Source organism: Canis lupus, chromosome 12, assembly GCF_011100685.1.
Source record: "Canis lupus familiaris isolate Mischka breed German Shepherd chromosome 12, alternate assembly UU_Cfam_GSD_1.0, whole genome shotgun sequence".
NCBI classification, from domain to species: Eukaryota; Metazoa; Chordata; class Mammalia; order Carnivora; family Canidae; genus Canis; species Canis lupus.
This window is the reverse complement of record NC_049233.1, coordinates 26,144,812-26,160,891: the sequence shown is the minus strand read 5'-3', so window position 1 is coordinate 26,160,891 and position 16,080 is coordinate 26,144,812. Positions and strand designations below refer to the sequence as shown.

The 16,080-nt window shown below is 34.5% G+C and overlaps 1 protein-coding gene across 8 annotated transcripts in view; it reads left to right on the top strand.

Annotated features, from left to right (window-relative positions):
* Window positions 1-16,080, top strand: part of KHDRBS2 (KH RNA binding domain containing, signal transduction associated 2) — a 569,820-nt gene that overhangs the window by 204,048 nt on the left and 349,692 nt on the right. For all 8 annotated transcript variants that reach the window (XR_005367885.1, XR_005367883.1, XR_005367887.1 and 5 more), the window contains exon 3: window positions 1,059-1,175. Coding sequence is in view for 2 of the 8 variants with exons in the window: in XM_038554423.1 (XP_038410351.1) it covers window positions 1,059-1,175 (117 nt within the window). In the remaining 6 variants the exon portion in view is untranslated. The remainder of the gene's footprint in view (window positions 1-1,058; window positions 1,176-16,080) is intronic.

Sequence of the window (16,080 nt, the reverse complement as noted above, 5' to 3'; positions counted from 1 at the left end):
CTGATCCTTAGCACAACTCCTTAACATAGAGAATGTATGTGATTTGATGAGTACTGGGTATTGAACTCGACTGATGAGTTATTGAACTTTACATCTGAAACTAATGATGTACTATATGTTGGCTAATTGAATTTAAATTAAAAAAGAGAGAGAATGTATAACTGAAGAATAATGGAATTGCTTTTTTTCCAAATCATGAAATTTGGAATAGAATATTATGGGCACAGATAATGCTTAACAAAAATGAATATTAAATTTTACTCTGAAAATCTTTTTAAGGGGTGCCCATGTGGCTCAGGCAGTTAAGCATCTCCCTTTGGCTCAGGTCATGATCCTGGGGTGCTGGGATCGAGTCCTCCATCAAGCTCTCTGCTCAGCAGGAGAGTCTGCTTTTCCCTTTCCCTGTCTCTGCTCTTGTTTTTCTCTCTCTCTCTTTCAAAAATAAATGAATAAAAATCTTAAAAATCTATTTAAAATGTTAACTTTTGTAATTTTGAAAGTGCAGAGTCTTTTTTTTTTAATTTCAATAATCTGATTGGAAAAAGAAAAACCTTAGTTCTTTCTCCCTAATTTCTTTCTTTCCTTGTTTTTTTTTTTTTTTAAGATTTCAGTTCTTTATTCATGAGAGACACAGAGAGAGAGGCAGAGACATAGGTAGAGTGAGAAGCAGGCTCCAGGCAGGGAGCCTGATGTGGGACTAGATACTGGGACTCCAGGAACATGCCCTGGGCTAAAGGCAGGCGCTAAACCTCTGAGCCACCCAGGTGTCCCTAATTTCTTTCTTTTAGTTGATTTATTTATTTGATTATGTAACTACTATATGTGATATGTTCAATATATTATTGATTTTGGCGATCCTTTAAGAAGAGGCATTCATTTTAAAATGAATCCTAGACCAGAGGTCTGAAATAGTTTCATGTGTGTGTCTATGTGTATGAATGGCATAACTCTCTTTTGCATGGTAAAGTTTGAGAGCCCATAAACCATCATTTATTTTTAGTGAAAATTATTACTTTTTTTCTACACTAAAACAGAATTCTATTGATTTTGTTTCCTAGTTCAATTTTGTGGGGAAATTGCTTGGACCAAGAGGAAACTCCTTGAAGAGACTACAGGAAGAAACAGGTGCTAAAATGTCTATCCTGGGCAAAGGATCAATGAGAGATAAAGCAAAGGTACTGAACTTTGAATTTGATATTTAACACAGACAGGAGGTTACCTGTAACACTCATGCTCAAAATTACAAGCACATCTACACAGTTCTCTTGTCATTTCCTATGATTTTCACTTTCTGGGACCACATTGTTGCACTCTCAGGCAATTCCTCTATTTTCGTAAAAATCAATTACCCATCTTTTTCTTTTTTTTCCCCTAGAACATGTAATTCTGTGTCTTTATTTTCTTTAGTCCTTTGTGTGGGTTGTTGTCAAATCTTCTCACTTTTTCTGTGTCCCTGTAGGATGTTTCTATATGTCTATGCTCATTTTCTTTAATTCCCTGTCTGAATCCCTTTTCTCTCTTCAACTGTGTCACCTAATCACATCCATTGTATCATTCTCTCTTTTTATCTCTATGCTTCATTTCACTCTGAGCCTCTTACCCGAAGCAATTTCAAATACTTATTTGCAAATCCAAGAGAATTCCACTTATTTTTGAAAATTTTTGGTGATATTAAACAACTCACCTGACCCCAAAAGAACAAATAAACTAAGAAATATATGAAATTTGATGTTCAAAATGATTTATTTCACATCTGAACTACATCATTTTCCCATTTTATAAAGTGATAGCAATTTTCTCTGTGTTAGAATTCATTGTTTTGGAAAAATAACCACCATTTATTGAGATTTATTCATAAAAGATCTTTTAGAATTCATTGAGAAAGGGTGGATATATTAAGGTAATATTATTTGACCAGGCCATGCTTTTCTGATTCGATATGTTACCATGGAAAATATTCAAAATATTCAAACATTTACTTCTGACTATAGAAATTACTTAGAAAATTGTTTAGGAGTTCTCTCTTTTAAGTATTAATGTGAAATCTTGACGAAAATTACAGTGGGAAATGTTACCGAACAGATATCTCCTAGTCTTATACTATGTACTTCATATTTGTGTGTTTTTATATTCTTCGCAATTTTGTAAGATTTAGATCAGTCATCATCTCCCTAATGGGGCTTTTCTGAAACTCCTGTGATAGGTTAAATCTTCTTATCACTTAACATATTTTTGAGATTTTCTGTTTCTCTCATTAAACTATATACTCCTACCAACCAGGGAAATATTCCAGTCAGCTTTGCTTAAGCAGATCCTGTTCACAGAGTTTTACATTGGATTCCTTTTTCCCTGTGAGTATGTTAGGAACCAGCATAACTATTTGAAAATCTAGTTGGAAACAAATTTAGTTCTATTAAGTTTCCATTAGGTTTAATTTACTGATATTAGCTGTTACTTAAAATCCAGCATCTCATTGATTACCTTTTAGGTGATCTATCATGCTTGTCTATGCTTCAAGTATTTTCATTGTTCCTTTACAAAATGAAGGAAAATGAGAACATTTAATAATAATAATAATAATAATAATAATAATAATGTATTGCACTATAAACTACATTTTATAGAATCTAGATAAGACCTTAACTGCCAAGGATGGTGGGGGCACAGTTAAAACAAAACCATAGATATGGATATGCAAAAATTAACCTCAGTGAATAATTGATTAAAATAAAAATAAATCCTTGGTAAAATATTAATCACTATGCCGCCATTTTACCTCTCTGCAACATGACCTGATCAGGAAGGAAAATTTCATATGTGATTTTGTTCTTCTAACAAATAAATAAAACTTACCTGATTCTTCAGGGGAAGTATATACATGTGTATGTATATATATGACCACACAGGAATATATTCATGCATTAATTGCAGAATTATTTATTTCTGGGTCACACTATGTGTCATCTATAGTTCTAGTTCATAGTAATGAGTATGACCAAATTTTTTCTCCTTCTAGAGATCACATTCCAATGGGAAAGCCAGACAATAAATAAGTGAATAAACATTTTAATAACAGTTATGTATTAAAATAATACAGATTATTTTTCTGTGTTGACTCTGCTATTAAGATGCTACACAGTACATATATATATATATATGTTTTTTTTTTTACACAGTATATATCTTAAATTTGATCTGTGTTTCATGATAAAAAGGAGGTTATTTGGATAATTATCTAAGTCAGGACAAAATTACTATGCAAAAGCAATTCTTATACCTCTGCTGTGTGCTCAACTATAGATTAAATATTAGGTTCAGTAGAAAAGTATTAGGGATGCCAGGGTGGCTCAGTGGTTGAGCTTCTGCTTTTGGCTCAGGGCAGATCCCAGAGTCACGGGATCAAGTCCCACATAGGGCTTCCTGCATGGAGCCTGCTTCTCCCTCTGCCTGTGTCTCTGCCTCTCTTCTGTGTCTCTTATGAATAAATAAATAAGATCTTTTTAAAAAAAAAAAAGAAAAGAAGCATTAGACATGAGTCAAGCCCTCACACAGCTTTACAGCTTTTAATTTAATTAAACATCCTAATCTGTTTAACTTTCTTTAAAAAAAAAAAGAAAGAGTTAAAATATCAGTCACTGAATTAGAGGGTGGAGAGAGTTACATTCTTATGACATTCTCTCTTTAACTTTATTTTTACAAATCTAATAAGATTTTTTCATCATTAGAACAATATGAAGTTTAAGATTTGTTATAAGATCATTATAAAATTGTGTGATATAGAATTCTAGTGGTTTAGTGTAGTAAGATTCTAACAAGTTTCAGTGTTTTTATTTGTCTTATTTTGGTTTTGGTGGGCTTGGGGGAAATATTCCTTTTAGTTTAGTTATACCTAGCAAATAACTCTATGAACAGAGAGAAAACAAAACCAAAACCAAATGAAATGTGGTAATATCTGAGGTAATACCAGTAATAAAATCCTATCTTATATTCAATATTTTATTCCCATACTAGTCAGATCACTGAATATGCAAACTCACATTCTACTTAAAACTCTCCAGGAATGTTCGAACAGAAGCTAACTTTTAGCGGTGATGATAAAGATATTCTTAGAAAAAATTAGAAAGTAATATATACAGTATGTTTGCAATATTTCAAAATATCTCAGGAAATTAACTGGCAGTTCAGAAATTTCTTTAAAGTTTGAGTCCCTCATATACCATATGGCCAGCCAGTTCTAAATAACCACGCAGCTGCAGCTTCTCTAGCAGTTGCTTCTGAGCAGTCTTCAGGGGTAACTTACTGTAGCTTTGGAGAGAGTGTTGCTATTTTTAGTGATGCTGATGGCAGAGATTGGCGAGAGAGAACAGAGAAGTGGTGGTCTACAGGCTTATCTTTGAAAGAGTGAGGAACAAACATATTATCTTCAAGAAACAAGATTTGAGAGGTTAGAGGAGATCAGAACCAGATAAGAGTGAGGAAACAGCAGGAAAGCATCAAAGCAAATTTATCACCTACGTTCATTGTCTTTAAATGGAAGTCACAGATAGATATGTTGCAAATAAATTATATTGCAATGAAAGGTATTTGGGCATTTATATTAGTAAGCATGGTTGAAATTATGGAATGCAGTCTTAAAACATCGTGATGATTTTATGTTAAAAGTAAAGTGCTGTTTGGTGGAGTTTTATTTGAAAGTGTGTGATCATTCTCTAGGCAAGCCTTTCTCTTTGATGTGCTAATATCATGTTTCTATTTTATAATATATCTTCTGTATTTGGTGATGGCTACTTTAGTAAATCCTTTCTGATTTCATGGCAATTTGATTTTCATCGACAATAAAATCAACCGAAAACCTTCAAAGTGATGCTGCTGCCTGGTGGGTGTGAAGCCCGTACCAATCATCTTTCTCTCATTTGGCTTCTGGGCTATGCCTTACATCAGACAGCACAGTTAGTCTCTCAAATCCTGAAGGGGCGAGGCCATGCTCACTGCTTGTCAGTCAGGCTGGGATCGGTTATGTAGACTCCTGTTTCAACTTTTTAATATCCTTAACAACAAAGCGATTTGTAATCCCACAAAAATCAAGAGCCCAGACAGTGATTTTAATTTGAGCTGTGCCCCTAATAAACTGCACCGTAGATCAACAATGTTTTTTCTCCACTTTGCTCTGCAGGAAAGAATGCCTAGCCTATCACGACTGCCAAACAGAGATAGAAGAATAAGCCTTATTCTTTGCTTAAGTATCACTTGAGTTTGTAAAGGACAAAGAGTATATGAGGAATTACAGATAGGCGAGAATTTATTTTTGGTTTATTCACTGCATTCTTCTGTTTCTTGGATCTGAATTTTGAGAAATGAGAGTAACTGACTAAAAGGTCCCACCTGAAGGATCGTGTAGTAGCACATGTGATATGGAACAGTGCATTGTAAATACATATTTTGTGAGAACTCAAGGAAACTTGTTTCAATGGTGAACCAACACAAGGTTATTTCAACATATGATATATTCGGACTCCAAGTGACCAAACAATTAAAATAGTCAGGTTTGAGTTGAAGAGTGGAATATATCATGATACTAGTGTGAAATAATTTTCAACATTAACATGTTAAACCCTTTTATGTATAGTTTGTCGTTCACTGTAGGGGGCTTTGACTTAAGAATGAAAAAAAAATACCATAAACCTATCCAGGCTCAGTTCTTCATAAACTTCAATGACAAAGCATGAGGTGGCAGTTTTTTTTATATGTTGTGAATCAAAGTTCTATATTACCTTAAATCTTAACATTCCTCTAGTCTGATTTTATTGACAATTAGACAAATTTATTTTAGTTTTTGTGGTTAAAGCCTGCTGTTTGAAAAACCTCCAAGGACCTAACGTCTCGACTGTAAACTAGGGATGTTATACAAAAAAATATATTTTTAAAGTTACTAGTATAATTGGTTTTCCTTCGTTGCCACTTGTCACTCATGATTTGGACTGCACCCTTGTTTCCCATAAGAAGCGAAATGAGGGAATCACAGAGTCAAGACTTCTCACACCACATTGCAGGAAATTTTTATTTGTTAAGCTATTGAAAATAGAATATATGAAGACAGAGACATTTCTAGACATTTTATATATTATAAACCAGAATTGTAATAGTGTATTTATTTTCTACCACGGAGAAAGCCTATCCCTTTTTGTTCTGAGATGTATTGTCCACCTCAAAATATTGCAACTGAAATTCAAATGGGATATCTCCAATACAGAAAGGGACTGATGATATCTTAGAAATATTTTAAATTACACACTCTGTGGTAGTTTTCAAGATGGCTGCAAAAATTCTTTGACATTTCTCTTAGAGAAAGATGAGTAGGGTCTAATTCTCCTCCTCTTGAATTTGGATAGTTTTAGTGACTCGCTAGTAACAGAAAGACTGCAGAGGAGGTGTCACTTCTTCAGGATTTCTAAGGATCAGTGGGAAGACACAGTGCACTTTCTGTCTCATTTAGAAGAACACTGCCTTTAGGAACTCTAAGCTGCCTTGCAAAGATTCTGAGAATCTCTAGGGCTGCCCCCCCACCTCTCATTGTGAGGAAGTCAGTTATATGGATAGGCCTTGGATAGGTAGCAGTGGGAAATCCCACTGGAGCCCAGCCTTTGAATAATCCTAAGGCAAAACATCACACCTGCAAGTAAAGAATTCTCCAGATGATATCAGCCTCTAGCCATTTGAGTGAACACAGGCTGTTTGAGTCCTTCTACGTGCACCCCAGACTCTAAGAGCAAAACAAATTATCCCCATGTACTCGGTCTAAGTCCTTCACCCACAGAATCCCTGCACATAGTGATAATGGTATGGTTATTATTTTAGGCAACTGAGTTTGTCATGGTTACTTATATAATGCTAGATGACAGGAACACATTCCTACAATTTTATTTATAAAATTAAAAGATTATCAACATTGACAGCCATTTTCCAAATACTGGATTTGTTCTCTTTTTGTGTTTCTACTGCCCTTTCATGGCAACTACTAAAGAATTTGAAAATTTCTGGGGTTTTGTATGGGTTTGTGTATTTGGCATTTTGATGTTTTTGTGATTTATTTGTGCCTTATTTTGAAGCATATGACAAAGTTCCATATCAGAATTGCCAATAAGGGAAAATGCTTCCAAGAAAGGTAATTCAAAGATTTCCAGAATGTTTGACTTAAAAAGTATTAAGCTAGTCAGAAGGCTGGTCTAAGACATTTGTACCTTTGCATGTCTGCTTTAATAACAGGAGGCTCAAGGTTAATTGGGTAGGTAATTCTAATTTCTCTGTAAGGCTTCTCAATTTTATTACAATCTAACAAAGTGAGTGCTCCAGCATTTTATCAGGTTTTTGTTAGGTAGATCCCAGAAGAGGAAAGCATGGCACCATACAGCAAGTATTGCCCCTGACCAAGATTGGGACAGTTTTCTTTCTTATTCCTTCTTTTTGACCAAGTCAGATGGTTGAAGGTTTGTCTTAGCCAAGAAAAGGACATACGGCATTTTGGTTCTGAGAACATTAACTGAGCTCTTTGCTTCATCAGTTTTTTATTACATTTCTTTTAGATGGTAGATTTTAGATAAGGGATCAAGTTATAAAATACACCACTATGAAATTACCTGCAACCTTTGCATGGACCCATTGACAGTCTAGCAGTTTCCTATGTTAGGGAAGAAATTCTAAGCAGAATCCTAAGGTGATTCAATTTACTGATACACATTTTTATACTATTAGTGTATTTTGTATTATTTAGTGCTACATATATTCTTAGTTGGCCTATCCCTCTCAATATATATATTTTAAGTATTAATATTTGCTTTGCTTTTTAAAATTGGACCCGATCTTTGCTTTGCTCACACATTGCAAATTTCAGTACACACATGAATAACCAAAGCATAGACCCATATGAATAGACAATGAGTATATTGGATCTATGTAATAGGTCAAATGAATATATCATTGCTCTAAGACAAGAATTGGATATGAGAAAGAAAAATTGCTAAATAACTTTATTTTGTTCATTGTAAGAAATAATACATTTTTAGTTTATGGATAATTTTAATGTCAAACCAAGTAAGAATGGTTATCTAAAAAATTAAGAAAAAGGATAAACTCCTAGATAAGCCTTTGATGAAAAGGTTGTTATCTGTACATTTTGAGAAAGAGGATGTTAAATATTTGTTTTATTTTATTTATTTTTTTAAAAATATTTATTTTAAATTGTTAGAACTTGACCCCAATATAAGCATGTTTTTTGTGAAGAGAAAATTGTTGGACTACTTGTTCTAGCACAGCTTGGGGAATTCAGAGATACAGTTAAGAGGATAATGGGCCCAGAGCAGGAATATTGAAGAGAAAAATCCTGCACTTAACTCAAGTGCACTCTCAGCACTAATTCAGATTCTGCATTTCATTAGTTGCAGTGATGTTTTTGACTTTGTACTTTGTTTTCTCTTTATTGTTGTTTTTAATTTCACAATTCATTCGAAAGTTTTATAGTAATCTAGTTTTATCAGTCATACATATCTGAATCATTCTTATTTGAATAGTTTTGTCATGAATACTTGAAAATTTGTGTGAGTCTTGACAACCCTTGATATTTCAGGGTTGCCATTCATAAGGCATTCTCTATGAACTGTACCCCTAACTGTCTGATACTGTTTGTCACCAGCACTGAACCTAGTTGAGTAATTAAGCATACCAAATATCAATACAGGAAACACTTCATTGTGTTTTTTTCTTACTATCTAAATACCAGAAATCACCTAGACTTCTTATAGATATATTTATTTTTAAAATGTTATCTGCAGAGATGTTTATTGTTTTGTACATTTTTTGTGCAAATGACATTTGTTTTAATTTTGATAATATTAACATTTAGAATTTTTTGCTTTTTGCGGTTCACTCAGGGTTTTGAGATAAACTGTGAACATATGGCAGTATTCTTGCATGTGGTTTGCCCTAGATAAAGCGTACCTAACCTATAGATATGTAATTGTTAACATCCACAATTCTAGCATCACTCTGAAGTTTAAAACAAAAACAAAAACAAAAAAACAGGGATGCCTGGGTGGCTAAGGGGTTAAGCAGCTTCCTTCCGCTGGGGCATGGTTCCAGGGTCTTAGGATCGAATCCTACATCAGACTCCCTGCTTCTCCCTCTGCATGTGTCTCTCTGCCTCTCTCTGTGTGTTTCTCATGAATAAATAAAATCTTTAAAAAAAGCAAACAGATTAATTTAGAGATTTTAGAATGTCTCCACAAGCTTTCATGTTCACATTTTGATGCTTATTCTGCCCTTTATTTGCTGCTTCCTCTTTCTCAATAGTACACTTACTGTTTTGTCTTCCTTTTGTGTACTTTGCATGTTTTGACAAAATGTTGATTTCAATTATTTGGAACTTTTAGGGAATTTTTTCCCAGTCTTTCATAATTTTCTTCCTTCACCTGTCTACCTTAAAAAAATTTTTAAAGCTATACCAATTTAAAATCAGAAATTTTTTTCCGGTGTTTGAATACTGAGTAGCTCTTATTTCTATTTCCCTGAACATTACTAAAAGGTGTTTCCTCAGCAGCAACTCCAATATCTTATTTACTTAAACCAAATCAATAGTCACCCCTACCAAACCAGGAGCATAAACAATGAAGAATACGATAGTAAGACCATCCACTGAATAGACAGTCTACCTTGTGCTGAGTTAATATTTTCAGGATCTCAATTCTATACATTTTAGATTAATAGTGATATTCACATTTTAAAAATAATAATAATAACAATAACAATAACAATCTTAAAGCATGTAGAAGCTTATTTTGATTATCAAATGATAATCTTAAGGAAAATTTCGTAATACAGATAAGGAAAAACTATGTTTTGTTGGCAAGACTGTATCTTTAGCATAATAGCTGCTTGAACATAATAATTAAACTAAAATAATTCTTAATATTATGAAGGTGACTGTGGGGTTGTCTTAATTTTCATTGAACTGATTGGAGTTGTAGCATATGTGCTTCCATATCATACCCGTACACATGCACATATACATTGGTTTATACAATCTTAGAGTTGGCGAGAAGGCAAAGATGCTGGTTTAATTTATTAATCTTTATAATCAGGTAAAAAATAACAACATAGAGATGCGGACCAGTTTCATGAAAATATCTTGCTTAAACTAGCAGATTAATTCCAATGATCCATAACATTGGAAGAAATAGACTCTATTAAGCTTTCTCTGATGGTCCTTAAATTATTACACCCAAGGTAAGAAGAAAACAGATCCAGATTATTTTACATAACATAAAATTACCTACACGATATAAAAGATTGAGTTGACCATGATTCTTCATCATGATCTAGCCTCTATAAAACTGACTAGTTTAGGTATAATTGATTTGTGAAACTGTTTTCATCTATCCTCTGTACTGTTTATGTACATCCAGTGTGTACTCTGATGGATGAAAAGGGGAAAAGGAATACCCTGTACATGGAGCCCCTGAGTTAGCCGCCTTTACGTTGGGATGTAACCATTGACTGCTTTTGGTGATAACTCTTGTAGGGAAGTGAGGTAACCACTTTGCAAGTCTAGTCCCTTCCTCAGGGGCAAGAGTAGGAGCAGCACAGGCTCCTTTGTGAAATCTTCCTGTCTCAAGAGCCCAGGATTTCCTTTTTAGGAGGAAAGAATTTTTCTCACTTCTTCATCCCTGTATAGTTTTATAGGTCAAAAAATTGATCACAGTATACTTAGCTGCATATGTAATATCTTCTTCCACATAGCTATGAATTCTTGTTAAGATTATAAGCCAAAAATGTTGTTTTAGTGCACATACTTTCCCTCTAACCATTGCTTTGTTTTGTTTTTAAATCACCAGGCCTGAATCATATTTTTTTGCCTTGCTTTTATTAGAGTATAATTTACATATGTGAAAATCTACCACCTTTAAGTGTACAAATATATATAGCCATGTTTCTATCATCACAATCAAGATAAAGAATATGTCTGTTACACCAAAAATTTCCTTTGAGCCTTGTCTCACACCCTGGTCCCTGGAAACCACTTTTCTGCTCTGTTACCATCTTTTATTTTTTCCTAGAATTTCATAAACTGCTTTATATAGCATAAAGTCTTGCTCTCTTGAGTTGTTTCACTTAACATAATGCTTTTGAAGATTATCCATGTTGTTGCATGTATCGGTAGTTTATTCTTTTACATCACTGAGAAATTTTCCATTGTGTGGCTACACCAAAACTTGTTTATCCATTTATTTTATGGTAATTTAGATAGGCTATTCTGAATAAGGCTACTCTGAAGATTCATAAGTGTCTTTATGTACAGATATGATTTCATAGTAGATAATTTGGGATTTCTTATTAAAAGTTAAAGCAGTAGGATATTTATATAATCTTTTTCATTAATATAGTTATCATAAGCCTATATATTTTTTTTAGAAAGTCAGAAATAAGTACTCCTAGAGTATTGGTTGTATATTTTACTTTCTGATTTTTGGTATGGTTTACTTGGCATTCGTAACATCTATTAGTTCTATGAAAGACTATTTTATTAGTTGTTCATTTTTCATTCTGCAAATAATCATTTCTAAATTAAGGTTTGGGGGATTTTTTTTTCAATAGTGCCCTAAATTAGGATACCAGAGTTCAGACACAAACTGGAGGTTCTGATTCCCTAGTCAGAGAGATGCGATTTGTTAGATAAATGAAGCCATCTGCATCAATTTAAATAGTTCTACCAATTGATTCATGAAGTGTCTAATATTTCCATGTAATTAGCAGTGGCATTTTCAAATCTCTATAACTGAGAAGAAAATTTAACCTTCTCTGAAGAATTGCACACTCTAGGGTTGATACTTTAGAAAATTATATTGTTCTAAGGGAATACTCACCAAAGAATTACATCAGACTTTGAACAGATGCTGCAAGATCCCTGTTTTATTGCTGGTGCACTGGAGTGGTGATATTAAAAGTCTTCATCTCCTCCCTCGCATCTGATGTTAAAAAAGATTTCCCATTTCTCAACTCTGACAGTTTAGTGGTGACTCTCTTGTGGCTGTTCCAAAAAAATTCTGCTTTCTCTTCTTTTCTCCTCTACTGTAAAATTAAACTCTAGTCATTAAGTTCAATGTATATCTTTTTGTTAGGACTCTAAAGAGTCTTTTCCACTAAGGGAAGTTGGAGGATTTATTTCAAAAAATAATGTCTGTTTTTCTCTCACTCATAGAATTTAATTTCTTAGTATAGAATTTTATATTGTATATGCATTTTTGATTAAAAATAAAGTACAAAATCAATGTATATTAATAGGATTTTATCTATATTGTTATAATCCATGAGTTTCACATCATATCTCACATAATTGCTTTACTAGTGGAAATCTTAGAGCTTGATTTATTATGAAAATCCACAAGTCTGTTAATATGCTATACTGCTATTTTATCTTTGATGCTTAGATTTCTGATCTTTTTCTCCTTTGTGCTGCATTAATGGTACTGAATGCAGATGAACCACTCAGCTATTTTATGTTATAGAGGATAGACATACTTAGATAATTAATCTGGAGAATGTTTGTCTTTCATGGCCTATTGCATAGGAGTTACAAATTAATTTCTAAGCCTAGTTATGAAGTTCCTCATAATGTTAGATATTCATAAATTTTTTAGACATTATAATAGATGATAAGTGTGGTTTACTCAGAAAATGTTGATACATTTTGTGAAACATTTCCATAAGAAGGATGTTAGATAAATCAGGCATGTTTTATAAATTATTTGAAGGTTTTTTTTTCAGTGCTATACATCATTCATATTAAAAAACAAACCAACAAAAAACACAACAAAAACTCTTTTGTGAAGTAATAAATGCTAATTGGTCATATTAATGTTAACAAAAAGTATTATGGCTATTCCAAATATTTTATTGTATCTCTTAACTAAAACTTAGTTATGAACTTTTTAACATTTTTTCACATTATTAAAGTATGTGCTATCAAAAATAAGATTTGGATATTTATTATATAAAATCCCTAAAATATAGGACATTACTACCCATATTTAGTGGATTTATACTGTAATTCCTTTTTTAAAAAAGATTTTAATTATTCATGAGAGACACACAGAGAGAGGCAGAGACATAGGCAGAGGGAGAAGCAGGCTCCCTGCTAGGAGCCTGATGTGGGACTTGATCCCTGCACCTGGGATCATGCCCTGAGCTGAAGGCAGACACTCAACCTCTGAGCTACCCAGGTGTCCCTAATCTTTTCTTCTTTCTTTTCTTTTCTTTCTTTTCTTCTTTCTTTTCTTTTCTTTCTTTCTTCTTTCTTTTTTTTTTTTTTTTTTTAATTTATGATAGTCACACAGAGAGAGAGAGAGAGAGAGAGGCAGAGACACAGGCAGAGGGAGAAGCAGGCTCCATGCACCGGGAGCCCGATGTGGGATTCGATCCCGGGTCTCCAGGATCGCGCCCTGGGCCAAAGGCAGGCGCCAAACCGCTGTGCCACCCACCGATCCCCACAACATGTATATTCTAATTTTATTGCTTCCCTAATGTCAAAAATGCCTTTAAAACTGTGACAAATACATGAAGACATAAAATGCCAGTTTTCTGTTTTTTTGTTTTTTAAACATATGATTGAAGGTTTGACTTAAAAGCTTTGCCATCGACAGTGCATCCACTTTTCAGTTACTAAACTTACTTTCAGTGATTTTTAGTTGCTATACAGTAAAGAGTGAAAGATGTGCTGTGAGTTTGTTCCTTGTTACCATAGCTGTATGTTTTAATGGTTTTATTCAGAATGTTAATTACACTTTAAGTTTCACTTTCTATTTTTGATAGGTAATAATTCAACAAATTAAAATTACACGAGAATATAAGCATAAATAAAATGTGGTCTGTGGCATCAATTATCGTACATCTAATGGGTTAAGCAGAGAAGTAATTCATGCACAAATTAAAAAAAATACAGGTAAAGCATGCACATGACAAAAAATTAACAAAAAGCCCCACAAAAATTTATGAGAGTTTTAAAAAACCAAACAATTTTTCTCTGGCATGTTGAATAATGATGGCAGATTAGAGTGGTCATGAGGACTGTCCCACAGATATAATTATAAGATCTTGACAAAATCATAAAAAAGAAATGATTTAAAGGCACTGGTACATTGGTAAAAATAAGAAGCTGGAAGATAATTAATTCTCAAAATTTGCGACTATAAGGGAAAAGAACTGTGAGTTTTTAGCTTTCTTATTGAGAAGGCTTCCCAGCAGCAGCAGAAAACTAGCCTGTCATATCAAGAAAGCAGCCTTTATTTTGTCTTATATTTATATAAGCTTTATTTGGTTAATATTGCTGTCATAACTTTTTTCATTTCTTTTTCTTTCTGGATTATCATATCCTTATGTTTCAGCTGGGTTTCTTTCTTTCTTCTTTCGAGGGCGGGGGGTGGGGGGAGGGCGGGAGGGAGGGCGGGCGGGCGGGGGGCGGCGGGAGGGGAGGGAGTGCGGCGGGAGGGAGGGAGGGAGGGGGGAGGGAAGGGGGGGGGAGGGAGGAGGAGTGGGGAGGAGTGAGGCGGAGGGAGGGGGGAGGAGGGCGGAGGGGGAGGGGGGCGTGCGGAGGGAGGGCGGGGTGTGGGAGGGAGGGGATGTGGGAGTGAGGGAGGGTGGAGGGGGGGGAGTGCGGGGGTTGAGTGGTTTGCGGTATGGTCTTGTCTTTTGCGTTGGTGCGGGGTGGTCTGGGAGGTCGGTGATTTAGTAGGGCTTGGGTGGTCTTGTTTCTTGCTTTCTTATTTTTTTCTTTTTTCTTTTGTTTCTTTCTTGTCTTTCTTTCTTATTTCTTTCTTCTGTTCTTCTTCTTCTTTCTTCTCTTTCTTCTTTCTTTCTTTTTCTTTTCTTTCCTTTCTTTTTCTTTATTAAGATTTTATTCATTTATTCATGAGAGACCCAGAGAGAGAGAGGCGGGGATATAGGCAGTGGGAGAAGCAGGCTCCCTGAGGGGAGCCCGATGCGAGACTCAATCCTAGGGTCCCAGGATCACAACCTGAGACAAAGGCAGACACTCTTGGTTGGGTTTCTAGTAAGGTTCTGTTAGGGTATGCAGCGAAGTGGTGGCAAAGAATTACACAGAGAGTAGAACAAGCAGGACAGAATTTATTCACTCTCCAAGTCAGGGGAGGGGCCAGGGATCAAGAGAAAAATATGTAAAGCTGGGCTTTTTAAGGGGTTTTGAAGGATGTGAGAGGGTTGCATCTGCATGCGTGGGAAGGAGTGCAGGGAGAGGGTTTACTCTGACCACGTAGAGCAGGAGGTGGCAGGTTTTTTTGAGGGACTCTGTCTGGTACTTGTCTGAGACGTGGGTTGTGGTCAGGCTGATGAAGAATATGTTTTGAAGTTAGGGTCTACTTTTTGAGAGTAGGGCATCATGACCTAGAAAAACAGTTAGGGCCAAGCACAGACCCCTGTGAGTTTTATCTGTGAGCCTGGCTGGGGAGAGGGCTTTGAATAGATTCCTTTCATAACACAAAGCTAGATTTTTTTTTTACTTAATTTGACAAATGCTGCCTCATAATTTAAGATTTTATATTATTATATTTCTTGAAATATTTAGACCTTTCTACCATCATTCTTAGTTATCTTGATTTGTTTCATTTTATTCCATTTCTTTTTTGTTTTGTTTTGTTTTTCTTTCAAATTTCAATTAGAATTCTTTATCAGTTTTTCCAAAATGTGTTTGAAAATTACATACTCTATATCAAATTTTGTTCCCCTTGAAATGTTTACTATACTCATTTACAGGATAAAGTTAATATTTTAACTCCACCCATGAGCCGAAGGAATTAGGAATGCTTCAGTATTACCTCCTGAATCTATATTTTATGGGTTCCAGTATTTTAGTTCTCTCTCTCTCTGTCTATTTCTCTGTCTCTGTGTGTGGGTGCTATATTATAAGCCATCTTTTAGGCATTATTACTGTTGCTGTTGTTATTTTTATATAGTCTGTGTCTGTTTAGATTTGCTAGTATGCTTACTTATTTCACTGCTCATTTCTCTTTGGTTTCTGGC